At 46.3% G+C, this 25,361-nt stretch overlaps 1 protein-coding gene across 1 annotated transcript; it reads right to left on the bottom strand.

The window, feature by feature from the left end:
- Window positions 1–7,314: 7,314 nt before the first annotated feature.
- LOC123085701 (ABC transporter I family member 20) lies at window positions 7,315–10,497 on the bottom strand. The gene is made up of 7 exons (XM_044507385.1): window positions 10,190–10,497; window positions 9,953–10,086; window positions 9,661–9,780; window positions 8,221–8,316; window positions 7,969–8,121; window positions 7,811–7,888; window positions 7,315–7,726 (listed from the first exon to the last, which is right to left on the bottom strand). The coding sequence occupies exons 1-7, from the start codon at window positions 10,338–10,340 to the stop codon at window positions 7,523–7,525; spliced, it is 936 nt and encodes a 311-aa protein (XP_044363320.1). The 5' UTR covers window positions 10,341–10,497; the 3' UTR covers window positions 7,315–7,522.
- Window positions 10,498–25,361: the final 14,864 nt, after the last annotated feature.

Raw genomic sequence — 25,361 nt, 5'->3', positions numbered from 1 at the left:
ATTTAAATATCTTTGCAAGTCTCTTCGAATTATCAGTTTGGTTTGGCCTACTATATTGCTCTTTCTTATAATGGGAGAAGTGCTTAGCTTTGGGTTCAATCTTGCGGTGTCCTTTCCCAGTGACAGCAGGGGCAGCAAGGCACGTATTGTATTTTTTTCCATCGAGGATAAAAAGATGGGGTTTCTATCATATTGCCTGAGTTTATCCCTCTACATCATGTCATCTTGCCTAATGTGTTACTCTGTTCTTATAAACTTAATACTCTAGATGCATGCTGGATAGCGGTCGATGTGTGGAGTAATAGTAGTAGATGCAGAATCGTTTTTGTCTACTTATCACGGACATGATGCCTATATACATGATCATGCCTAGATATTCTCTTAACTATTCGCTTTTCTATCAATTGCTCGACAGTAATTTGTTCACCCACCAAAGATTATGCTATCTTGAGAGAAGCCACTAGTGAAACATATGGCCCCCGGGTCTATTCTCCATTATATTAATCTCCCGTCAACTAGCTATTTCTGTCGTTGTTTATTTTGCAATCTTTACTTTTCAATCCATACAACAAAAATACCAAAAATATTTATCTTATTATCTTTATCAGATCTCACTTTTGCAAGTGGCCATGAAGGGGCTGACAACCCTTTTATCGCGTTGGTTGCAAGGTTCTTGGTTGTTTGTGCAGGTACGAGGGACTTGTGTGTAGTCTCCTACTAGATTGATATCTTGGTTCTCAAAAACTGAGGGAAATACTTACGCTACTTTGTTGTATCACCCTTTCCTTTTTAAGGGAAAACCAACGCGTGCTTAAGAGGTAGCACCGCCCGCGCCCGGCCGGCTCCATCTCTAGCCGGCTCCGCCTCTGCCCGCGGCCGGGTGCACCGCGCCCACCGGCGTCCGTGCCGACTCGGCCGGTGGCCCCGCAGTCGGCCCCGTGCTTGGCCTCCTCCCTCCGCGAGCTCCTCCGCCCAACCTCCGGGTCACTAGCGTCGACCCGGCCCTGCTCCAAGGCGTCTCCACCGGGTTCCTGGTTGCTCTACACCCGGCCCAGCCGCGTGCACCCAAGCTGCGCCCCCGCACCCGGCCGCATCGCGCCCGGGCCGGCTCCATCTGTGCCCTCTGCTGGCTCGTCGCACAGCCGGTCGCTGCCGCATGCCTCGCCTCTGGCTCCCGCACGCCTGGCCGCGCCTGCACCCGGCCCGAGCCGGCTCCATCCGCGCCCGTCCACTCTGCCCGAGTCCTCTGCGCTCGCGCGCCGACCCGCCTCAGCGCCCGCGCTGGCTCCGGCTCCCTCCCGCCGACTCTCGCCCCCGACTCGGCACCGTCGCCCCACCAGCTCGCGACCGAGCTCCACATCGCCCGCCCTGCCTGTGCGCCCACGCACATCCACCCGCGTCGCGCCGGCCGGGCTCCGCCTCCGCCCCGTCCGGCTCCAACCCCATCCTCTGGCCGGCTCCCCTGCTCCCTCGCCTGCGCGGCTTCGCCGGCCCCCGCTCTCTCCGAGTCCCTGTCGCCGGCTCGCCTGGATCCCCGGCAGTCCCCGCGCCTGGCCGGGTTCAGCTCCGCCCGCCCCTTGCCGCCTCCGGGTCGCCGCCCGCGCCTCACACTGTGGCTGCCCAGCTGCTCGGGGCCTCGGGCTAAGAAAAGAAAGTGGTCGAGTGACCTTGTAAAAAAACAAGGCGCCAGTTGTGCCTCCGCATCACCGCCATGTCGGCTGTTCGGCCTGCCCGCGTCACCGTCTAGCCGTCCAGTCCGCCTACCGACTTTGACACCGGGCTGGCTGGAGGGCCCGCCTGACGGTTCCGCCCGCCTCGATGCCTGGCCGACTGTGCCAAGCCGGCTCAGCCGCGTCCCACCCCGTCGCCTGGCCGATCAGGCCCGACCGGATGGCCCCCCTTCGAGCACACGGATGCTCGAAGGCTACCCCCAGTGGGTTTGCCGGCGCGCTTCGCAAGCGTCAAGCCGTGCCAGCTGTCATCGACGACCTCTGCCTCGTCCACGAAAAAGCAATATGAGCTCCTCACCCGCATACTTTTGCACCATGTGCAAACACGGATAACTCCGAGCAACACTCGGGGACCACCTCTGCCTTCATTACAGTTGCACTACTGTTCTCCCCGACGCCAGCCAGTCTTGGCCCGGAGGCTGGCCGCTCGGTCCGATATGATCGTTCCTGCAGACGGCTTAGTAGCACATATGGTACCGAAGGGCCACTCTCAGCCACAGACCGCCATGCAGCTGTCCGGCTAAGCGAGAGAAAAAGCTGGAGGTCACCCAACACGAAAAACATCCGGGAGAAGACGGCTTGGGCAACCCGGTCATTTCCTTTATATGTATCTACTCAGTCGAATCTGCTCCTGTAGTCCGAGTACTATATGCTCCACTCCGCGGCCACTCTTCGTAATAGCTACAGACCGGCTCCCGGCTGTCTAGCTATCAAGAGGCAAAGCCAAAGAGCGGAGGGGACATGAAGAAGATTGAAGGGGGCTCGGACGAAACCGAGTCGGCACCCTCTGCATAAAACTTGCACCACAAAAAGCAAATATTTAATATATTTGCACAGACTAACCTTGTCTTTTGCACGATCACCTCTGTGGGGAACCCCCTCCTCGCCCAGAGGCTCGGGGGCTACACGCCGGCTGCAGCGCGCAGCCGACCGCCATCATCAACAACATCGAAGACCCTCCGCCCAACTTTTCCAGGTTGCCCGAAGGCTACACCCAGTGGGTGCGCTCGCGCACCCCCACTCAGCCGGCGGATTCCGCATCCGGCAGGGCCCCTTGCCCTCTAGCCGGCGGACTCCATGTCCGCGCCCTGCACCCTCGATGTCACCGTCGGCTTCATCAACAACAGCGAAGACCCTCCGCCTAACTTTTCTAAATTGCCCGGAGGCACAGTGGCTACACCCAGTGGGTGCGCTCGCGCGCCCCCACTCAGCGGGCGGACTCCGCGTGCGCGTCTGGCGGGTCCCCGCGCCCTCCAACCGGCAGACTCCGTATCCGCGCCCGGCACCCTCGACGTCATCGTCGGCTTCATAAACAACAACGAAGACCCTCCGCCCAACTTTTCCAAGTTGCCCGGGGGCTACACCTAGTGGGTGCACTCGCGTGTCCCCACCCAGCCGGTGGACTCCGCGTTCGCGTCTGGCAGGGCCCCGCGCCCTCTAGCCGGCGGACTCTGTGTCCATGCCCGGCACCCTCGACGTCACCATCGGCTTCATCAACAAAAGCGAAGACCCTCCGCCCAACTTTTCGAAGTTACCCGGAGGCTCGGAGGCTACACCCAATGGGTGCATCGCGCTCCCCCACTCAGCCGGCGGACTCCGCGTCCGCGTCCGGCAAGGCCCCGCGCCCTCCAGCCGGTGGACTCCGTGTCCGCGCCCGACACCCTCGACGTCACCGTCGGATTCATCATCAACAACAAGACCCTCCGCCCAACTTTTTCAAGTTGCCCGGAGGCTCAGAGGCTACACCCAGTGGGTGCGCTCGTGCGCCCCCACTCGATACACGCCGCGCCCGTTGCACGCCCGCCGCCGGCTACAATAGGCATCCTCGACGCCATCTACTACATCGACACCCGCTAAAACCCTCCGCGCAACTTTTCCAAGTTGCCCAGTGGCTCGGAGCCTACTGTCGGGGGATGACCCCCGGGTATGCCCAAGACGGTGAAACGACGCTTCAAAACATTGCCAGGGGAGTGCCCCCTGGCTGGCTGGAATCTAGCTGGGTTGACTTTGGCCGGGTTGACCTATCCGGGTTGACCCTGGTCGGGTTGACCTTGGCCGGGTTGACCTGTCCGGGTTGAGCTGTCCGGGTGGAGCCCATCCGGGTTGACCCTGTCCGGGTTCTGTCTGTCTGGGTTGAGCTTTCTGATTTGAGCCCCGTCCGGGTTGAGCCCATCCGGCTGGAATCTGGCCAAGTCAACTAAGATGTCCCGTCGGACCTACACAGACGTGACGACCATACTCCACAGTGGAGCACTGTAGATGAGCAGCCATCACTGTTTCTGTATCATGTGACACTTCACTGCGCTCCAATAGTGATGCACTATAGCCTGCATCATCATATGACATCTCAATAATGTAGTGGGTATGTGGGCCACCCCTTGTCCATGGGCACTAGGGTATAAAGTGACCCAGGGGAGGCCTCACACACACAGCCTCATTTTGGCCACGCTCACACATCCATCCATCCATGCACACTCACTTGGCCACAATCAGGCACACTCCCTCTCACTCTCTCGTTCATACACTCACACATGAGGCAGAGAAGAGGAGCGCTCCGAGCCTCCTTCTTCCTCCTCTAGATACAGCTTCAGGAGCAACTCTGTACTGCTACATACACACTGCATACATTATCGGACATGCAGGAGTAGGGGTATTATCTCTCCGGAGAGTGCCGAACTTGGGTAAACAACAGCGTGCTGCTTGCCCAATCCCGTCCCCTGATCTCCGTAGCAGTCTTGCCCTCACCTCAAGCCACCCAACCCGCCCGCGAGATAACCACGACACATACCATGGGATCACTTGATCCCTCTCGGTACATCCTGTATGCTTTGTGTGTTGATCAACTTGATTCACTCTTTGACTTAGTCTTGACCAACCTCTCACATGACCAATCTTTTGATAATTCCTTGAATAACACCTTGGTCATCACATAATATCCTTGAAACCAACAAATGGACTTCAAGAAAAACCTATGGACAAACCCATCAAATATAACTCAAGGCAACCATTAGTCCATAGAGATTGTCATCAATTACCAAAACCAAACATGGGAGCATCACATGTTCTTTCAATTGTCCCAGTAAGGAAAGGATGATGGAGACTATGATTCCCCCACAAGTCGGGATGAGACTCCAAACGAAATAGAAAAAAGAGAGGCTAAAAAGAGCCCAACAAAAAATGAAATGAGAGAAAAAGAGAGAAGGGGCAATGTTACTATCCTTTTACCACACTTGTGCTTCAGAGTGGCACCATGTTCTTCATATAGAGAGTCTCCCGAGTTATCACATTCATATACTACTGGGAATTTTTCATTATAGAACTTGGCTTGCATATTCCGATGATGGGCTTCCTTGAATGCCCGAGGTCTTCTTTAGCAAGCAAGTTGGATGCACATCCACTTAGTTTCCAATTGAGCTTTCATAAACTTATAGTTCTTAGTGCATCCATTGCATGGCAATCCCCACTCCTTGCATTGACATCGATTGATCGGCCTCTCCATTTCCCGTTGATCCGCCGAGTTGATGCGAGACTTTCTTCCCTTTTGACTTCTACTATTGATCTCTACCACCGCATTCTATTCCACCTATAGTGTTACATCCATGGCTCACACTCATGTAATGCGTGGGGTTGAAAATGTTGAAGCACGTCATAATATGATCCAATTGACCGGTTTGACACCGGGGTGCTCATGATTTATATTTATGCGGTGAAGGCGGAGTCATGCCATGCTAACACGATAAAATGACTAGGGATAACATTCGTTAAGGGTCGTATATTTTGAAAAAGTAATGATTGTTATGTTGATGTTATTATGTTATAATATTCATGGATATTATTATGTTGATGTTATTACTTCATCGTTTCTCATCATTTATACCGTAAAGAGATTACATGATAAACATGCTAGGTAGCATTCACATCAAAAAATTTGTTTTTATCATTTACCTACTCGAGGATAAGTAGGAATTAAGCTTGGGGATGTTGATAATTTTTTATTGTTTCATGTTATTATATTATCAATATTGGATAGTTTATATGCTTTAATATGCGATTTTATATCATTTTTAGGAACTAACCTATTAATCCAGTGACTAGTGCTAGTTGTTGTTTTCTGGTTGTTTTTGGTTTTCCAGAAAATCGGTACCAAACGGTACAAAACTTTTTGATGATTTTTTCTGGACAAAAGAGACCCTAGAAGCTTCGGGAGGAGACCAGACGACAAGGCAACAGGGCGCGCCCTGTTACCTTGTGGGCCCCACGTGGCTCCGTCTGACCTAATTCCACTTCTATAAATTCTTAAATATTGGGAAACCCTAGAGAGCCACCCGAAACAATTTTTCCGCCGCCGCAAGTCTCTGCTCTTTCGCGGTCCCATCTGGAGGCCTTTTCCGGTACTCTGCTGGAGGGGGGTCGATCATGGAGGGCTTCTACATCAACCTTGCTGCCCTATCGATGATGTGTGAGTAGTTCACCACAGACCTACGGGTCCATAGCTAGTAGCTAGATGGATTCTTCTCTATCTTTGATCTTCAATACCATGTCCTCCTCGATCTTCTTGAAGTTCTATCCAATGTAATCCTCTTTTGCAACGTGTTTGTTGGGATCTAATGAATTGTGGGTTTACGACAGATTATTCATTGAAAGTAATTGAGTCTTTTCTGAACTTTATTAGTAGTTTCCTTCGGTTCAACGCAGTGAAGGCAGTTTCAATCGGGTCGATGGACCCTTGGTTGTTTTTGTGATAAGTCGTTATTATCAAATAAATAGTCATTTCATGATTATGCATGATTATGATAGCTTTGTATTTCTCTCCGATCTATCCGTTAGGTTTGACCAACTAGATTGATTTATCTTTAATGGGAGAGGTGCTTTGTAATGGGTTCAATCATGCGGTGTCCTCACCTCGTGACAGAAGGGGTAGCGAGACACATATTTGTAATGTTGTCATTAAGGATAAAATGACAGGGTTTAATCATATTGCTTGAGTTTACTTTGTCTACAACTCTACATCATGTCATCTTGCTTAAAACGTTACTCTGTTTATCATGAACTTAGTATCATAGATGCATGTTGGATAGCGGTAGATTGGTCGAGTAATAGTGGTAGATGCAGACAGGAGTCGGTCTACTTGTCACGGACGTGATGCCTATATATGTGATCATTGTCACGGACACGAAGGGTGCAGATGAAAGCAAAGGGGGAGCATGGGTGGAGTGGAAGAAAAGTGGAGGGGTGGGGGTTTAAGTAGGCCACCCCCCCCCCCCCCCCCCCCGCATGCGAATTTCCTTCCAATATGACTATCTGACACATCGACAGACCGATGTGGGACTGCGTTGGATGGCAAACTGCATGCGGACAACTCAGTTCGGACGGTTTGAGGTCAGCGTTGGAGTTTTTTTTTTTTTTTTTTGAGGTGAAGTATGCGTTGGAGATGCTGCCCTTAGGCTGCAAATTAAGGAGAACTAATAGGCCAACCCTACTGGGCCTTTCCAATGGTCCTTCCTTTCCTATTTCACCGAGAATATTTTGAATTTTAGCTAGGCGAAGGTATGTCAAGTCAACTGACCAAAATAGACATAATATATGCAGAAAAAAAATCAAACAATAATAATTGACTCCCAGTACCATAGATTCAGAGTACATCGTCGTACACATGCAGCAGGCGTGCATGATTTGTCAAATTTTCTGTTCCTTTTGTGCAAGAATGTTGCTGTTACCGCCAAAATCCCTCGAGTGTGGTGCTATCGGACTGTTATTCATCATCTCAAGAACCAAAGTGCAGTGTGGGATTACTACCGAAGAACGCTGTTTGAACTGAGAGAAAAGTTCTCTTCCCCGGCTATCGTCGAAGTGAGCCTTCCTGCTGCCCACCCGTTGTTCACTACTCTGCTCCCCTCAATGACCTTGTCGAATGCCGGGAGGCCTTTCTCCTTCCGTTCCTTTCTCTTCCTCCTGTCTTCGTCCCTCTCTTTCCTCAGCCAGCGCTCTACTGTTCTCTGAAATGCAAATGGACCAAAATCTGATGAACATTCTTGATGTGCTTATTAAAGCATATTTTTGTTCACATTGATGCCACTTACCATGAGCGATAACTGGCTCATTTCTTTCACCTTTTCTAATGGCAGCGCTAGTTGCAACTTCCCATGAGCAACATAGACCTGAAATCGAATGGCGCCAATAAGTGTTAATAGTTTGCATGAATTCCATGATCTTGTAAAGTATGAGTGAGGGAACCCACAATGTGAGTTGGCCAGTCATCCAGGCCATCGAAGATATGTGTGGCATAGATAATTGTTGCACCTTGTTCCGCACATTCCTTCTTTAGATATGTCAACAGATTTGCTCTTGCCAACACATCAAGATCAACTGTTATCTCATCAAGAAGAAGAACCTGCATTGCATTTTTACTTTCTTATGAAAATCTTGTTGTGTGCACACAAAGTTGAGAACTTGATTGATCCTTTTGGCGACAAAGCAAGGCAAAACAAACCTTGAATGGCTTGAGAAGTCCCATGCAAATCTGGACTCTTCTCCTCTGACCATCTGATGCCTTGTGCATCCGCCAGGTAAGGTCAACATCCAAAATCTGCAACATGAAAAGTTTAATAATGTAGGACATGAGAGTAAGTGTAATGGTTTATGATTAGGACAAACAAACGAAATGTTATGCCCTAGTTGCTTACATAATTTAAGTGTAAGAGCATCTCCAAGGGCAAACCTAAAATTTGGCACCCCATTTGTCCGCAGAAACGTCCGGACTTTGTCTTCCCCTCCAGCGGTGTTCCCCAACCCCAATTTATCCCCAAGTTGTTTGGACATATGCGTCTGGGGTAGGCCGGGCATGGCGGACATGTCCGGACAGCCCCATTTCCTCCCCATATATGGGCTTGGTCTGGCGAGGTCCGGGCAGTCCGTACATACGGGGCAGGTTCGGGGAGGCCCTTTGGGAGGGTGCTTCTGTGTCCGGACTGTTCGCCTGGGCATATGGGGGAGGTTTGAGGAGTGCCCTTGGTGTTGCTCTAAGAATATTATGTCCTAGCTCCTAATTTATAGATCATACGACCAGCATTCAAAATGCTATGTCCTAGTTCCTAATTTATAGATCAATGATTTACATAGGTAGAGTAACACAAGTACTTTCCCCGAGAAACATAACACGCATACTTGATTTTTTTAATCTCTTCTTGTTGTTCTATCTGCAAATTCGAAGTTGCAGACCTGTTCTTTTACATCTCGAAAGGCTCTTCCAAACAATTGGTGTTCCTCCTCAAAGGTATTCTTATACCAGCATACCATTACACAAGGTTCAGGGGCGCCACATAGTCCCAACCGGGTGGATTGGATTTATTTTTTGAGTGGAAGTCCTGGTTATCTTATTATTTTTACAGGCATGGTGTATGGATATGTACGACACCGGCGAGCCATTCGCTAGAAGCTAGTACACCTACAGGTTTCACATCTTGAATTTTAATCTTTTCTGAACACCCTTTCAATCACAGAGACAGAGTCTAGCTTACTGAGCCTGGTGAACTGGTGATGATTAGCTCTATTGCACACTACAATCTTTGTAGGATAACAGTCATATAGTACCTCAAGGCACATGCTTTAACTGAATTGTCAGGCACTTGGAATGTTCTTTAATATACAGCTAGCTAAATACTCCATATGCCATTGCCTGTAAGTGGCTAGAGTATTGTTGCGGAAGCACTAGTTCAGGCAACAGATAATTCAAGTCCTCATGTATGGAACATACCCATTTCCACATAATCCACAAATAAGTAACCAGTATAGAATATTGATGCATGAAAGCAAACAAGCTCAAATAGCAAACTTCAGTTCTGTGGACATGGTGTCATTAAATTTGACAAGTTCCCCAGGGAAAATGTGATTTGCAGATAAATTCGTATTGGTAATTTTGGGGTGAACTTGCCTTGATAAGCTCATCTCTTCTCTGAGGATCAACGCCAGTGACACCAAATAGCATCTTCTCTGCCGAAATGTCCATCTGTATATTCACCTGGTAGCCCGCAAAGGCAACATCGCGCCTCCACTGCGTCCATTCGAGGAAATTTACAAAATTAAATTCATCGGAAGAAGGGTTATTGGCAAAGTTCGCGCACGCCTTGGCCAATGTCTAGCCTCACAATTGCACAACACAGTCTCGAAAAAGCAAAACAATTGCACAACGGACGAGGAATGAAATTCTTAAATTGTATGCTCACCTCGCCGCCAAGGTAGCAGAGGTCTCCGGAGGAGGTAAGCGCCGTGTCGTGGAAGGCCGACCTCCCCAGGACCCGAACCATGCTCGGATCCACCATGTGCTTCCCGCCTAGTATCTTCAGTATCGTTGTCTTACCTGCCCCCCACACCCACCCAAATCAAAGCCCGCAAACAGGACGGCAGAAACGAGACGAACCGACGCGGGAGAGAGGGGCGGTTTCAGAGGGACCAAGAGCTACCTGCGCCGTTGGAGCCGACGAGAAGGCAGCGCTGAGCGGCTTCGAGGGAGAAGCAGACGTCCTCGATGAGGGGCGGTGCTCCGGGCGGCGGCTTGCCGTCGATTCCCGGGTAGGTGAAGGTGAGATTCCTGATCTCCACCGTTGGCGCCATGGTGCGTGGCTGCCCGCCGTGGCCGGAGGTGGAGTCAGGCGGAGCTCGGAGCTCTGAGTTTCGGCTGGTGGACAGGACAGGAGAAGCGTAGCGGGCCAACGTGTTGAAAGTTTGCTAGGCTCCGGTTGGTGAGATTGTTGGGCCGCGGTAGGTGGCTGGCCCGGTAGAGACAGCTTTTAATTCGGGAACCCAAGGACAGCACAGGGCCACGTCTCTGTTTTAGAGCCCCAGAACTGGCCACCGACGGACAGCAAATCTGTTTTCATGTCTCAAAACAAACGCAAACCTGTTTTCAGAACGAAACGGTGTAGCTATCTGGCGAACGTTCGCTGGGGGATGAGATTCCAGCGAACGGCCCAAAGCTATCCGATCTGGATCACAATTTTCGAAAAAAAACGTAAATTAAATAAGTTGTCATGGCAGTTTTGTAAAATGCCACTACAAGCGTCCTGTTGGCCATCGTTCGCCAGGTATTTGCGTCCTTTCAAAAAGGGTACCCTCCCCTCAAAAATCAATAATAAAAAAGGATACCCCTAGCAAAAGGTTATCCTAAACTAGCTGGAGATAGGCGCGGCTTGTAAATGCCCGTGTGAGCATGCGTCGTTGGCTTGGTTTATGATATAAATCAAAAAATAAAATGTTGGAACGCTTCTATGTTTCGTTTTCTCATTAGCAGAATCAACAATATAACAAAGCAAACCTCAGAAGTTGATCATCTAGTGGCATGAGAGAAATAATATGATGCTAAATAGAATTGCATGCCTTGTCCATATTGGAATTCCTGTCAATGTCAACACCCATGAAAGTAGAACAAAACATAAAATTATAATGTCTAATTAACCATAGGTTTGCCTTGTATTGGTGGATCTTTTACTTGTGCTTCCAAAGGCATAAAACCATTATACATGACTGCTTTAGTAACAAAATTTACACTGTGCCTAAGAAATGGTGGTGAAATTTTACGTCAATCCCCTATGTCATCAACATATGGTATAAGAAATGCAGTCGCGCTTGAGGGGTCAAGAATATAGATCTAGAGGAAAGTGAATAGACACTAACAACGTAAAAGGTGCAGTTTTTAATTTTCTTGAATCTTAGGCAAATTTTAGCAAAGTTAAGTGGCAACCAATACAATCTACGGATGCATATCTAGAGTGTGGGCAACAGGTAGTAAACAACATGCAAGTGCAAGAAAGTAAAGGGATAGAGTTCTGAAAATCAAACACAATGAAAACACGGCGATTTTTGGCGTGGTTTCGGTACGTGGTGCTATCGTACGTCCATATTGATGGAGACTTCAATCCATGGAGGATAAAGACTGCGCGAATCCACAAAGGGCTCCACCTACGAAGGGTCCACGAAGAGTAACCTTGTATATGTCATCATGGCTTCCGCCACGAAGGACTAGCCTCACTCGAGGTAGATCTTCACGAAGTAGGTGATCTTCTTGCCCGTACAAACTCCTTGACTCAAATCCACAAGATTTGAAGACTCTCAAATGACACCTAACCAACCTAGGAGACATCACTCTCCAAAAGGTAATAAATGTTGTTGTTGATGAGGAACTCCTTGCGCTTGTGCTTCAAAAGATAGTCTCCTCAATACTGAATCACTCTCTCACAGTTTTTTCATGGTAGTAGGAGAAGGATTGGAGTGGAAAGCAACTTGAGGGGGCTAGAAATCAAGATCGAAGGTTGGAGTGGAATCCCCTTGATTTCAACACAAGTGTGGGTGGTTCTCTCTTAGAAAATGGATATGGGAAGTGGTAGTTTCATCCTAGTTGCTCTCTCTAAGAGTTGATGGAATGGGTGGGGTATATATAGACAGCATAAAAGATCTAACCATTACACACCTTTTATGCACAACTCGGTGGGACCGGCTGAAATCACTCGATGAGACCGATTAATGCAAAAGGTTTGAACATTAGGCTTTTCGGTGAGACCAGATGACACAGCTCAGAGGGACCGATGGGTGATTACCTAAGCACTTTCCACACTTCGGTGACACCGATTAAAACCACTCAGAAATTCCGAAATGAAACCAATAGGTTACAAAAGGTTGGCAAGCGCACTTCGGTAGGACCAAATGTCATCTGGGTGAGACCGGGTTGCTAGGGTTTAGGCAGTGGCTTAATCAAGTGTATCTCGGTGAGTCCGGGTAGATGTGTATCGGTGGGACCGAGTTTGACTTTAAGGTTTAGGACAGATAGGGATGTGAGGGTGTGACTGAGTGTTTTGAAGCAATATCTCTAAGCACTTTGAGCAAATGATTCGTGATCAAACCTAATTCCCTTTAATATTATTGGCTTTCCTATGGACTCAATGTGATTTTTGATCACTTAACCCAAAAATGTAGAATGTTGAAGCTTTGCCAACATGTGTCCTTAGTAGCTTGAGGGTCCACATCTCCAACCATCTATTTTCCTAGGTTGAACTTTTCCTGAAATATACTTAATCGATAGGTAGTCCAACAACATGTATGTTGACATAAATTACCAAAACCACCAACAGAGCAAATGTGCTTTCAGCGCTCCCACTTACTTTCTTTTAAACACAAACCTCTTCATTGTTGTTGATGAAGCCAAACCCTTTCACCTCTTCATCAGAACTATAAGATTCCAACTCATTGATGCTTGCTTGAGTCCATAGATATATTTTGAAGTTTGCATACCTTTCAACATCCTTGGATCGAAAAAAACTCTCGCGTTGTATCATATACACGCCCTCAATAAATCTTCATTAAGGAAAACCATCCATCTGTCATATCTCGTAATCAAGATATGAAGCAAATGCTAGCGAAATCTGTACAAACTTACGCACCACTACTGGCGAGAATGTCTCATCCTAGTCAACTCTTTGAACCTGTCGAAAACCATTTTGTGACAAGTCGAGCTTTATAGACGGAAATATTTCAACCTACGTTTGTTTTCTTCTTATGATATATTTATATTCAATTGGCCTCACACACTCTAGAGGGTCAAGCAAGTTCCAAACTTTATTTTTGTACATGGCTTGTAAATCAGATTTCATGGCTTCGAGCCATTATGAAGTCAGGGCCTGCCATTGCCTCTTTGTAATTTGCAGGATCGTCATTTTCTAACAAAAGATTTCATTTCAAACAAGAAAAAATCATCCTCATACCTTAAAGGTTAAGAACGATTTATTCATGTCTCATGTCATTCAGCTATAGTCTTACAAAAGTTTCTACATCACATGTAGTTGCTTTCTGTTTAATCGCATGAGTGACCTCCGGAATGTCTTCCGGTGTCCCAGTCCTTTGGTCTGACATCAAATATTCAATAATCTTGTCAAATTATACTGTCCTCCTGCTCACCTCTTTCGCGAGAAATTATTTCTTAAGAAATACTCTGTTTTCGCAACGAACACTTTGCCTTCGGTTTGGTGGTAGAAGTAATACCCCATTGTTTCCTTGAACACTAAATGAAGCACGTAATGGAAATTGGAAAAAGGAAATAAAATTGGACTCTTTTTCATCTTAGATCAATCAAATAACTACATGTACCGAGCTAATCTAGAATCTCTTTTATGTTAGTAATCCATTCTTATTCTATATATTTTAAATGATTTTACCTAATTGGTAGAGGATGATCCATGAATTAATCTATAACCATCAACTAAAAAGATCCTAGATGAAAACATAACTTCCTTGGGATAACCTAGAAGTTAACATTTGGGATCGAGCTTAATTGGTTGTAAATGTTCTACAAAAGCATTGCATCCCCAAATTTTAAGAAAAGATAAGTTGGGTTTTTTCCCATTCCATATCTCATATGGTGCCGTTTCAACAGGCTTGGACGGTGCTCTATTCACTGTTAAAGCAAAATATTTCTATAGTTACCCCAAAAATATAGTGACAATTCGGTTAATGACATCATAGATCGAACCATGTCCAATAGGGTTTCATTACTTCTCTTAGCCACACCATTTATCTATGGTGTTTCAAGTGGTGTAAGTTACGAAATAATTCCAGGATCTCTAAGATGCTCACTAAACACGTAAATGTAATATTCTCATGTGGCCGGAGGAATTTTATGTTCTTGTATGATGATTTTCTAGTTGTCTATAAAATTCTTCAAACTTCTCAAAACTTTGAGACTTCTTTCTCATTAAGCAAATATATCCATATTCACTTAATCATCGGTAAAAGTTACAAAGTGGAGAAATCCATCGTGCGTCGATACACTCATTAGACCGCACAAATCAGCAGTATGATTTTCAATAAGTCACTTGCCTTCTATACGACCGGTGAACGACGTCTTAGTCATTTACCTCATCAGACAAGATAAAATTGTCAAATGACTCAAAATCAAAAGACTAAAAAAATTCACCACTACGTAGTTTCTTCACGCATTTTTTCCAATGTGACCAAGACGTCAGTGCCATAATATGCGGCATTTGTCTTATCACTCAATTTAAGACATTTAACATCAATGTTAAAGTTAAGATTACTACATTCAAGATCCATAAGAAAAAACCCATGCCGGATAGGACGTCTGACTGGTGTTTGGTCAAATGTCATTGAGATGCCTTTACCTTCTTGTTATTTTTAGAGTAAGCACAATGGTGGGATACTCGGTGATGGAGAATGAGTTGTTGTGCAATGCGTGGATGGTCATATCTACTGACATTGTATGCATAAGGCAAGGGGGCTTGACCTTTTGGCAAAATGTGCAACATGCTTTGTTTCATGAGAAAACTCACCGCGCCCTATTACTTGCAGGAGCAAAAACGCTTTATGCCCTACGACTTGCACATGATCCATGTACACAATATGAACTCATTGCCAATGGGTGTTACACCATCTCCAACTCCGTTATGATGTTTTACGGTATGATTGCACAGGTGGAGAGGAGATGATCATCGGGCTCGCAAACCATTGAGATTGTAAGTTTTGCTTCTTGTTGCTCTATACGTTAATCAATTCATTGATTCATTCAATGTTATATAGTCCGGGCGCGCTGTCGTATTGTACCAAATGATGAAGGGCGGTTATTTATGTTCATACATTGTTGGATGAATCTAAAGAGGCCCAGTGCGATGGACGATATGTGTGTATTCTGACTCGAATATCATTTCTCTTGGAATTGATGAATTTTAAAAACTTGTAAAACATTTGGTTATCTTGGATGTAATATTTACATTTAAATTATTACTAGTAAAAGGGCCCGTGCGTTGCAACGGGGAAATATCACAAATGGTTCAAGATTTTAGCAATCCAATCACCGACTTGCATATGTCTAGTTCATTCAATCACTGGCTCTTCTGCCATGACCTCTAAGCTCATCCTCGCTTCACTGTGAAGTTGAGAGAGTATCCATATCAACACATATGCCAACACATATGCCAGATTATTGCTATACCTCACCCTTAGTCTTTTTAATTTTGAAGAGGCTTGTTGATTGTCTATTTAGGGACATATATAAATTGATGGGATCATATGTGAATTTGTGAAGTGGTACTTTTTTTTGGAGTAGACGAACTTCTAATTAATAAAGAATTTTTTATGGTATCAAAAGCTGGCCAATGACCAAATAAAGAGAATAGTAAAATGGATGTGGCAGTGAAATAAAAGGCCGCTTTCCCCTAAAAATGAAATAAAAAACATTCTTTCTAAAAAGGGAGCTTGTAATGCGCCCAAGCGAGGAGAGGCCGAGCTCTTCCCCGGGATGCCATCTCCGCCGCCTTCCTCTCGGCTCCAGCCGGCGAGCCCAACTGTCCGCTATAACCTCGCGTCGCCGCCCTTCTCTATGACTTCTCCCTTCCCTTCCTCCATCTCCATGGTCCCATTCTTCTCCCGTCTCTTTCCTCCCTCATCTCTCTCTCCTCCTTGTTGTTCCTTCTCCCTACTGCTCCTGTACAATGAAGCGATTTGATGGGTAAAGAAGCGTGTCTATCGATTGAAGAATAATTTTATTTGATCGGTGATTGATGTAAAAAAAATCCTATTCGGTGAGTGCTCTCCCGGTCCAGCCCGCTCGGGTGCCCATTGCATTTGCATCTAGCTGTAGACAACGATTCCACGAGCCCTCTCACGCGGACGACGAGTGTCGTCTGACCCCCACACGCATCGTTGTCTGTCCTCTGATATTAGGTTTCTTCTTAGCCGCCCTCATCCTCTTCTCTCCCCCATGCCTTTTCTCCCCACACTCTTGATTCTCTCTCCCCTTTTCCCTGTCCAGCGGGGAACTACCACCGGGCGCAGCACTCCCAGTCCCCCCCTCAACGGTCGCCACTGCTTCAAGGCCTTCCCGTAGGCTCTCATTCCAGATCAGATCGGATCGAGGCCACCACCGAGCCTCCCGAGCGCCTCCTTTCTCCTTCTTCCTCCACCATATTTCTTTTTCGGTTGGCCATGAGCCAGCCAGCAGGGGAGCCTAGCCGCTGCCTTCCAGGTCGCTGGAAGCCGGCGCCCGTCCCGTCGTCCCCCCTGCGACCGACGCTGATAGAGCTGCTATCGACCGTCCCGAGCCGTCCCTCACGCGCGGGGGGGGGGGGGGGGGGGGCTGTGTCTCTGCCTGCCATCGACCGTCCCGGGCCATCCCTCGAGGGTGGGGCGGCTGTGTCTCTGCTTTCCCTGTGTCTCTGCCAATTATTTGGTATTCCCAAGGTTTTCCATCCGAGTCGACGGATTTGTAACCTCCCCCTGCGTTGGAACAAAAGAAAATAAAAACACATACTTCTAGTACAATATAAGCACAACTTAAGATCCATCCACATGTTCATCTTATATATTTCAACATTGGCCACATCCGTGTTGTCGCTTATCCTTTTTCCTGCCAACCATGGTCGTGGTGTCCACCTAATCGCAATATGTCTGAACGTGGCCAATCCCAAGGTGATGGTCTCGGCCACTACCTAAACCCTAAACCCATACACACTTGCCATTGAACAACATCGTCGCAAGTGAATGTCTAACAGTTCTAAACTAATATCGTCGAGCTGGACATGCCCTTCCCGAGCTACGGCGTGCACCTAGTACATACACCATCTCTCATACGCCCATTCACTTTTAAATTGTATATTTGTTTTTGAAAATGCATCGACATTCTTTTTGAAATACACAAATACTTTTTAAATCACATGAACTATTTTAAAGAGGATGCATTTCTTTAATTACAAAATATTAGTAAGCATGTGAACACTTCTTAGAATTACATGACCAAACTTTTCTTGAGAAAAAAGGTGAACACATTTCAATTGGTGTGAGCATTATTTTGATATATGAACACTATTCTTAAAACTACACAAACATTCTAACATTCATGAACAATTTTTAAAAACTACATGGCATTTTTTTAAAGGCACGACTACATAAAATTAGAACATGCGTAAATTGGATTTTAGATGTGTGGCAAGTGATCAGATTACATGTCTACACGTCTATTTTTTTCTTGCTATAGTGAACGGGAGGAAAGCTATTCTCAATGATTTTCTCGTTCGTGACTACGTGGATCAGTAAGGAAAAAAAAGGGCACTACGTGGAGTGCTATATGAAGAATATTTTGCTTTGACTGATCAAAGTGCCCATCGGCAAGCGAAGCAAACCGTACAACGCCGGAGCATTGCGCGACTGCCAGCGTCCTCGCCGCGCATGATAGTTGGGCTTGATTTGCTGTGCCAGCTCATGGGCTTCGTTCGCTAGGCCTATTGTGGGTATCAAAGGAAACTGAAACTTTGACAATAAAATTGGACGGACGGAATTTAGTACCACCTCACGATATATGTTTTAAATTCGAACTGAAATCGTAAATTCATTGAAAAAAGCGTATTATAACGATGAACCCGACAAACTTAATTCGTGCTTTATTATTAGAGAAAGATTGTACTAGCGACATTTGCATGTTATTTATTTATGAATTGTGCTATCTTGTATAATTATTTTGAGTGTTGCAGATTTAAAAAAACTAAAGACAGCAGTGTTGACGCTCAAAAGTGGCACGTTTATAAAGAGTGGCTTGAAACTATGTCAAGAGTAATTCAAACTTACTATTGAAATTCACTATGAGATGGCTCTCTTCGAGAAGATCAAGATGAATATGAAAATGGTCTAAAATGGAGTTCGGATGCAAAAGTTATGACAACTTCAGAGATGTTTATGTTGACACCAGATTAAAGAATGGCTTAAAACCCAATTAAGATGTCCTCATATGGAAAAATGATCAACATGAATTGTCTTCGTCTCGTCGAAACGGTCGATTTTGATATAAAAATCGTCCCAATCCAAGTCCGTATGCAAAAGTTAGAGCTATCGGCGTGCAGCCCTGTCACGAGGCCAGATGTGGCGCGCCCCACCGCACATAGGTCTGATGGGTAGCGTGAGCGAACAGGTGTTCTGCGTGACCGTTTTGACCCAGAAGATGGCCCTAAATCGAAAAACATTCAACATGAAAGTTGTTCGTCTCGTCGAAACGGTCAAGATTGCTTTTGGGCTCGTTTCCATCCGAGATCGTTTACGACCACAAAAAGGACCCGCAAGGTGCAGCCAGTTTAAACCGAACAATTTTGGAAAGTTCGGACATAACCAATCCGGATTCGATTAGGGTTTTGGACGTGAATCCAAGCCTTTTCCTTGCACGAGAAGTCTAGCCGCCTCTTATATATCTAAGGGATGACGGCCGATTAAATAACACATAATCGAACAAATCAATCTACTACTTTTTCGTGTTCATCTACTTTTTATCTCCCCCTTGTATCTTTCTTCTCGTTCTTCGCCAGTTCTTCATGCTGGAGGGCTGCGGATCCACGAGGCTCTAGGGGCGAGCAAATCGACCTGGAGTAGCCCATAGCCGCCGCGAGCCTTGGTGGGGTCCCTCCCGGGCAAGCGGGGCTTCGGGTCTACAAAAGCGTCTGCCGGCTGTCCTGCGTATCGCGCTGCCGGTCGGATCTCCTTCGACGTGAGCTGCGGTGCATCACCCTCGGTGTTGGAGGTACACGGTGATGTGTTCGTGTGCGAACACACTTTTTAGCGACTCCGCTGGGGACGAAGCTTTGAACGGTCTCCAATCCATTCTTGCTACGAAGAGGTCGTCATCAAGTTGCTGCAATCTACAAAGGTAATATGAATACCCAATTCCCATTTGTAGATGCAAATAATCCATATGTTGTTGCTGGATCACCTAATGAGCATAATGTATCGGCTAGCCCTAGTTTTATCAATCATGCATCTAATTATGCTCAAGGGCCGATGCAAAGCAATCTTCATGCTTCAAATTCTTATGATTTTAGCAACATACAACATATGTATCCAAACTCTCATGCATCAGTAACCCCACAAATACATATGCCAACGAACAACATGATGGGTTTGGTTAATAAATTTGAAACACCTCATGTTAAAATTTCCGATAGCATACAAGAAAGTGTTTCACCTTTTTATTCATCGGCAACTAATTTGCAATATGTGAATCCAACCTTGCCGATGAATGGGAGAATTGTCCATGCTACTACTAGCTATTCGACCAGTTGCTCTCAACCATCATATGCTACACCTCATGTTAGTAATTTTTCAGCACCATATGCAACTGTAGATGTTCATAATTCGGCCCTGCATCTTCATGGTCATAGCCGAATAAGTGAAATTTTTACAGGAACACATGTGTGGTCATCAAATACTGTAGCATATAATGCATACTCTACGCAATTCAAGAATTTCGGCAACACTCACAAATCATTGCCGAAAGAATCTGGAAGTATTGTGGAGCAATCCCTTCCAGAAGCGGTTGTGGCTGCATTAAAAAAGAGCTTGGCACAAAACAAGAGAATTAGTGATCTTTGCCTTGAACAATATGAAAAGGGGTTGTTTCCTGATTATACTGCAATAAAGGCTAGAGTTTTGCAGAAAGATGAAACTTCATCAATTGATAGTATTGGTGAGAGAGCATATGGTTATACAGCAGTGCATACACCTCCACCTAGTACCGCAGCATATTATACACCCCTACACAATTGCAAAATTTCGGCAACACTAACACTTCATTGCCGAAAGATCCTAAAAGCATTGGGGGGCAAACTAATCTAGAGCGGACTGAAATTGAGAGGTGAGTTAAAGCTTTGCGTGATAGGGTGCAAGTACTTCGCCAAGAGAAAATTGATAGGGAATTAGCTCAAAGAAAAGAATCCTTGCCAATTGATATAACCGGTGAAAAGAATGATGATTCGGAAACTAAAAGTGCTTCGGTTGAAAAAGCCGAATCAAGTAGTATATATTCCGAATCCATCAAATCCAAAGAGGCAAACATTTTTGAGAAAGGGCATGGAAAGTATAACAAGACAACCATACTTGATTTTTCTAAAGTTAATGGAACCTACTTCCTGCCCTATGAGTTTCGTGCCATAGAAATTGATGAGCTTCAAGAACAAGAACAAGTGGTCGAAGAAAGTTTGGTGGACGAAGTTCTTCAAACTAATGATGCACGAAATCAAGAGAAAGATGATGACAAGGCGCTGAGGAGCTATCCGAAGGCGAAGCAAGATATTCTTCAAGTCACACCACCATCATGCTCTCCCAACATATTTGAAAAGGTATGTCTAGCAATTAATTTACCTGTTTTCAGATTTGGTCATGACTTAGTTGTTGAGGCATATATTAGAAAAATCTTCATAAGAAATATTGAGAGACCAATGAAGAAGGGTAATTTATCTGTTAGCAATCAGATTGTCACAAAGGATATCGGTCAACATATTGCACCATTCAGAAAGACCGATTGCGAAAAATTATTGCAGCCAAGGCTTTCCCCATTGCTTTATCTAAATCTCATATCTAATTGGGTAGCTCTGCTTATTTCTTACTTGGCTCACACTTGGTCTCAATTGAGACATGTATGTTCTAGCTATTTTCGTTTCAGAAATTTAAAGCCAAGGTTAAAATCTTCTGAGCAAACCGATGCCAGTATAGTTTCTTATCCAAAGACATAGAGTGCAAAACACAATGCATAGCCGAATGGGGTGATGCAAAATCTGAACCATTCGTTTGCTTAACTCCAAAGCCGTTCTCACAACACGATGGGCTAGAAAATAAGAAGTATACCTTCAATTCAAGCATGTGTGATCAAATATTTGATTTGTTGCTGAAAAATAATTACATTACAATTATTGATCACCATGTTAAGCCATCAATCCAAGGACGAATGTATTGTAAGTTGCATGATTCGTTCAAGCATAATTTTGAGGATTGCAACATGTTTCGTCAAATAGTTAAATCATCCATTGAAAAAGGACGATTGAATTTTGTTGAAATACCAAGAGATGACCAGTCTATTCTGATTGGTCCCGATGGCAAAAAGTTTTTGCATCGGCTGCTTCAAGCCGATCCATTTAAAGAGAAGGTAAAAACTGCAGGTGATGGGATCAAGCTTTCAAGTAAAGAAGTTGTTGAAGAGCATAATGAACACAATCTTAAGGGCGAGAATTCCATTGAAGCTACAATGGAGACGCCAAGGACTGGGGGCAGCAAGAAAATCCAATGATCGATGAAAGCAAACCAAAAGAAAACAAAGGCCGAAATAAGCACAAGTGCAAGAGATCAAAAATCACCTTCGCTGAACTATTGGATAAATATCAAAAGAATATTGAAGAGAAGAATGCTTATCGGCCAAATCATGCAAAGAAACCAAGATCACCCCAAGGCGCAAATATGAGGATCGGTATTGACAAAGTGAGAATTTTAATGCAACATATTCATATCCTTATTTTGGGCCGCCAATGCCAATGTCGTGGATGCCTCCCTATGCTCATATAGATCCATATTTCTCATGGGACAGGTATAATACAAGGGCACATTCTCCATCTTATTTTAGACCATCTCACCAATATTATGCAGCTCCAAGAAGATCAACATTTGAACAATCACATGTTAAAGACCGTTTCAATCATAAGGAATCGGTGCAGAGCTCAAGGAAGAAGAAAGAGGTGGTCAAGCAAGTTTACCGTGTTAAAAGAGATGGTCGTAAGAGTGCAACTTCAGATTTGATCTCAAATGAAAAAGAGCCAATTAATGTGTTGACATTGGCTACTAAAGACAATGAGATAAAGCAACCAATTATTGAGAGTCGAAGTGCCAAATCTGAAGAAAATAAGTTGAGAGTGCACAAGGCCAAAAAGGAATTGCCATTGGTCAAAACAGAATCACAGCCGAGATGCCTGCTCAGCTTATCATATTGGCAAAAGAAGAAATTACAAAAACTTAGTGCACAAGAACTTGAAAAAAGGAACATGGCATGGGTTCCCAAAGGAAGTGCTCAAAATAAGAATTATGTGCAAGCTTCCATTACAAGAAGTGCGGCAAAGGTGAAGAAAGAAAAGAGTGAAAACTATGAAGGACCAAGCCGAAGGTTTCAACATCTTTGGTCTACACATTATCCATATTCTTCAACTATGCCATTAACACCTATGCCATGGAATTCGTCATCAGGTATGATTGGTAACCCTCAATCGGCTTATTTTAATACATGGATGCAATATAATTTCTTACGTCATGAAAGGGTATTACCAAGTCACTATACATTTGATTAGCTACAAATTTGTTGCTGATCCAAAGGGCCGAAATACTTGATTTGTCATTTTATTTGTTTATTTCGGTTGTATGTGTTTTGAATGAAGTTTACATGGTAATGGCTGATATTTATCTATCGTCCTAAGAGTATGTCAATACATGGCCGGTGTAGTATTCTAACATCGTCCTTAGTTCGATTAGAGAGCGAGACAAGGTACGTGTGTCGTGGTCCTAACTCTGACAGTGATGTAGGGGGGTATGTATGGAGAGGCTAGATCTCAGCTATTGGGAAGTTGTAAACACACCAAGATGTACGAGTTCAGGCCCTTCGCGGAGGAAGTAACATCCCTATGTCTCGGTGCCCGGAGGCGGTCGACTGGATTACTGGCGTGTGAATAACAGGGGTGCGAACCCTTCATACCGAGGAGGGGGGTGGCTTATATAGAGTTCGCCGGCCCCCTCCTGCCCTCAGTAATGCAGGGTTTAAGGTACATTTAAGGTTGGGCGTTACTGGTAACGCCCCTAATAAAGTGCTATAATGGCCATAAAGACTACTTGATAGCCGACCGTTTGCCTGCGGAGTGACTTTAGGTCTCCTGGCGGTCGAGTGGTTGGCTTCATGGTCGAGTGATAGCTTCTTGGTCGAGTGTCTTGAACCCGTCGAGTGGGATACCTTCAAGTCGATTGAAAGGTGACTTCTTCTAGGGATGTCCTAGGGTAGGGCTCTTTGGACAGGTCCGTGCCCCTACCCTAGGTACATGGCTTCATCATTAGCCCCCGAATGGATCGAGGTTAGACTGGGGAAAGAGTTGGAGATCTTTCCGACTGGTTCTTTGGGCTACGTGAGTGCCTCGTTTTGGGTCAATCGTCACGGATGACGTTGCCAACCTTTTTTAGTCGCCTTGATCCATTCCAGGCCTTTCGTCGAGTGAATTTCTTTATTTGTGACATACCGAGCATCGGTGCGGGCGGGGTCTTCCGTTTTGACAAGTTGTTCTGCAGCCCGCGGATGTCGTGGGATTTCGGATTTTGGGAAGCGCGCGGGACGGGAGCAGCCGCAGTAATCGGAAGCGATAAAGAGGAAGCTCCTCGATCCCCGCGTCGCCTTTTTCGCCATGTACTGCGCGCGCGTCCGCTGCGGGATTTGACTGGATAGTTTGGGCCTACCAGTCAGCCACTCGGGAGCGGCCCCTTATAAATCGCCGGCTCGGGGTTTCCAAGCAGTGCGCTCTCTTCTCCTCCTTTCTTCTTCCTCTCTCCCTTCGCAAGTCCTTCCGCCACCTCCGTTCTCGCCCCGGCGCAGCAGGCCCGTGCGAGACTTCGCCGGCAACGATGACGAAGGGCAAGACCTCCGCTCTGGAGCGCGTGAAGAAGGCGGCGGCGCAGGGGAAGGGGAAAAGATCCGCTCGGGGCGGATCCTCCTCAAGGTCCGCTCTGCCCAAGGGCTGGATCCAGGGCGATTGGATGCCGTCAGTGATCCGGCAAGAGGATCTCGACGACATGGTCGAGGGGGGAGTCATTCCCCACGAGGCTGCGCGTCTTCCGGGGAGAGAGATCGAACCTCAACCCCGCGATGGTGAGTGCGTGCTCCTAGCCACCCACATCGACCGAGGGTTTTCTCTGCCGCCCCATCCTTTTTTCGGAGCTTCTTGAACTTCTTCGGAGCGCAGCTCCACCACTTTACTCCCAACTCCATTGTATACCTTGCCGCTTTCATTTCCATGTGTGAGGCTTTCTTGGGTTGCCGCCCCCATTGGGGACTTTTCAAGCACATCTTTACCTGCCGTTCTCAATCGGTCAAGAAGGCCAAGTCGAGTGACGAGAGGACGCAGGTGATCCAGTTGTGCGGGGGCTTGGCGATCCAGACGAGGGGGAAGAGCTGTTTTCCATCCATTACTTTCCCGGAGTCGGTCCGTGGCTGGCAGGCGACCTGGTTCTACTGTCAGGACCAGGCGACCCCAGGACAGTCGACTGGTCTTCCTCCTTTCTCCCTCGACCGAGCTGAAAAACCTGCTTCTCTGAAAGTGGCGCCGGAGGAAAGGGCTCAAGTCAAAGTGCTGGCCGGTCGAGTGGTTGAGCTTGTCCGTGAGGGCGTGACGGGCATGGATTTGCTGGAGGTCTTCCTCCGGAGGCGCATCCAACCGCTCCAGGCTCGTGACCACCCGATGTGGCTGTACTCGGGTCTTGACGACACCACTCGGATCCACCCGGAGGAGGTCACTGATGAGATGCTGGAGGGGTGGCTGTCGAGCATCACAGGAAACAAGGACAACCCCCGAGGAGCCAGGAGGGTAATTCCACTCGACAACTCGTACGACGTGGACCAGGTATGTCTCTATGCTCCTGACTGAGGTCTTGTTTTTCTTCATTGGTCTTCTTTGAGTTGGTCGATTGACCTTTGTCTTGTCTGTTGTTTTTCAGGCGACTACTGAAATGTACTCGACGCCCAATGGGGCACAGGGGCCAACTGAGGAAGGGGAGGCGAGCGGAGGTGAGAGCGGGGACGATCAA

This window comes from Triticum aestivum, chromosome 4A (assembly GCF_018294505.1).
Source record: "Triticum aestivum cultivar Chinese Spring chromosome 4A, IWGSC CS RefSeq v2.1, whole genome shotgun sequence".
Taxonomy (NCBI): Eukaryota; Viridiplantae; Streptophyta; class Magnoliopsida; order Poales; family Poaceae; genus Triticum; species Triticum aestivum.
Note: the sequence above shows the minus strand (reverse complement) of the source record. Positions and strands in the feature narration are given on the sequence as shown.

Bases quoted from the DNA above. Each gene is read 5' to 3' on its own strand.
- LOC123085701 (XM_044507385.1), bottom strand. From the start codon at position 10,340: ATGGCGCCAACGGTGGAGATCAGGAATCTCACCTTCACCTACCCGGGA. The intron at 9,781-9,952 runs GTGAGCATACAA...GAATGGACGCAG, and splicing joins TCTGCTACCTTGGCGGCGAG to TGGAGGCGCGATGTTGCCTT. The intron at 8,317-9,660 runs GCAAGTTCACCC...TTCATGTTGCAG, and splicing joins GAAGAGATGAGCTTATCAAG to ATTTTGGATGTTGACCTTAC.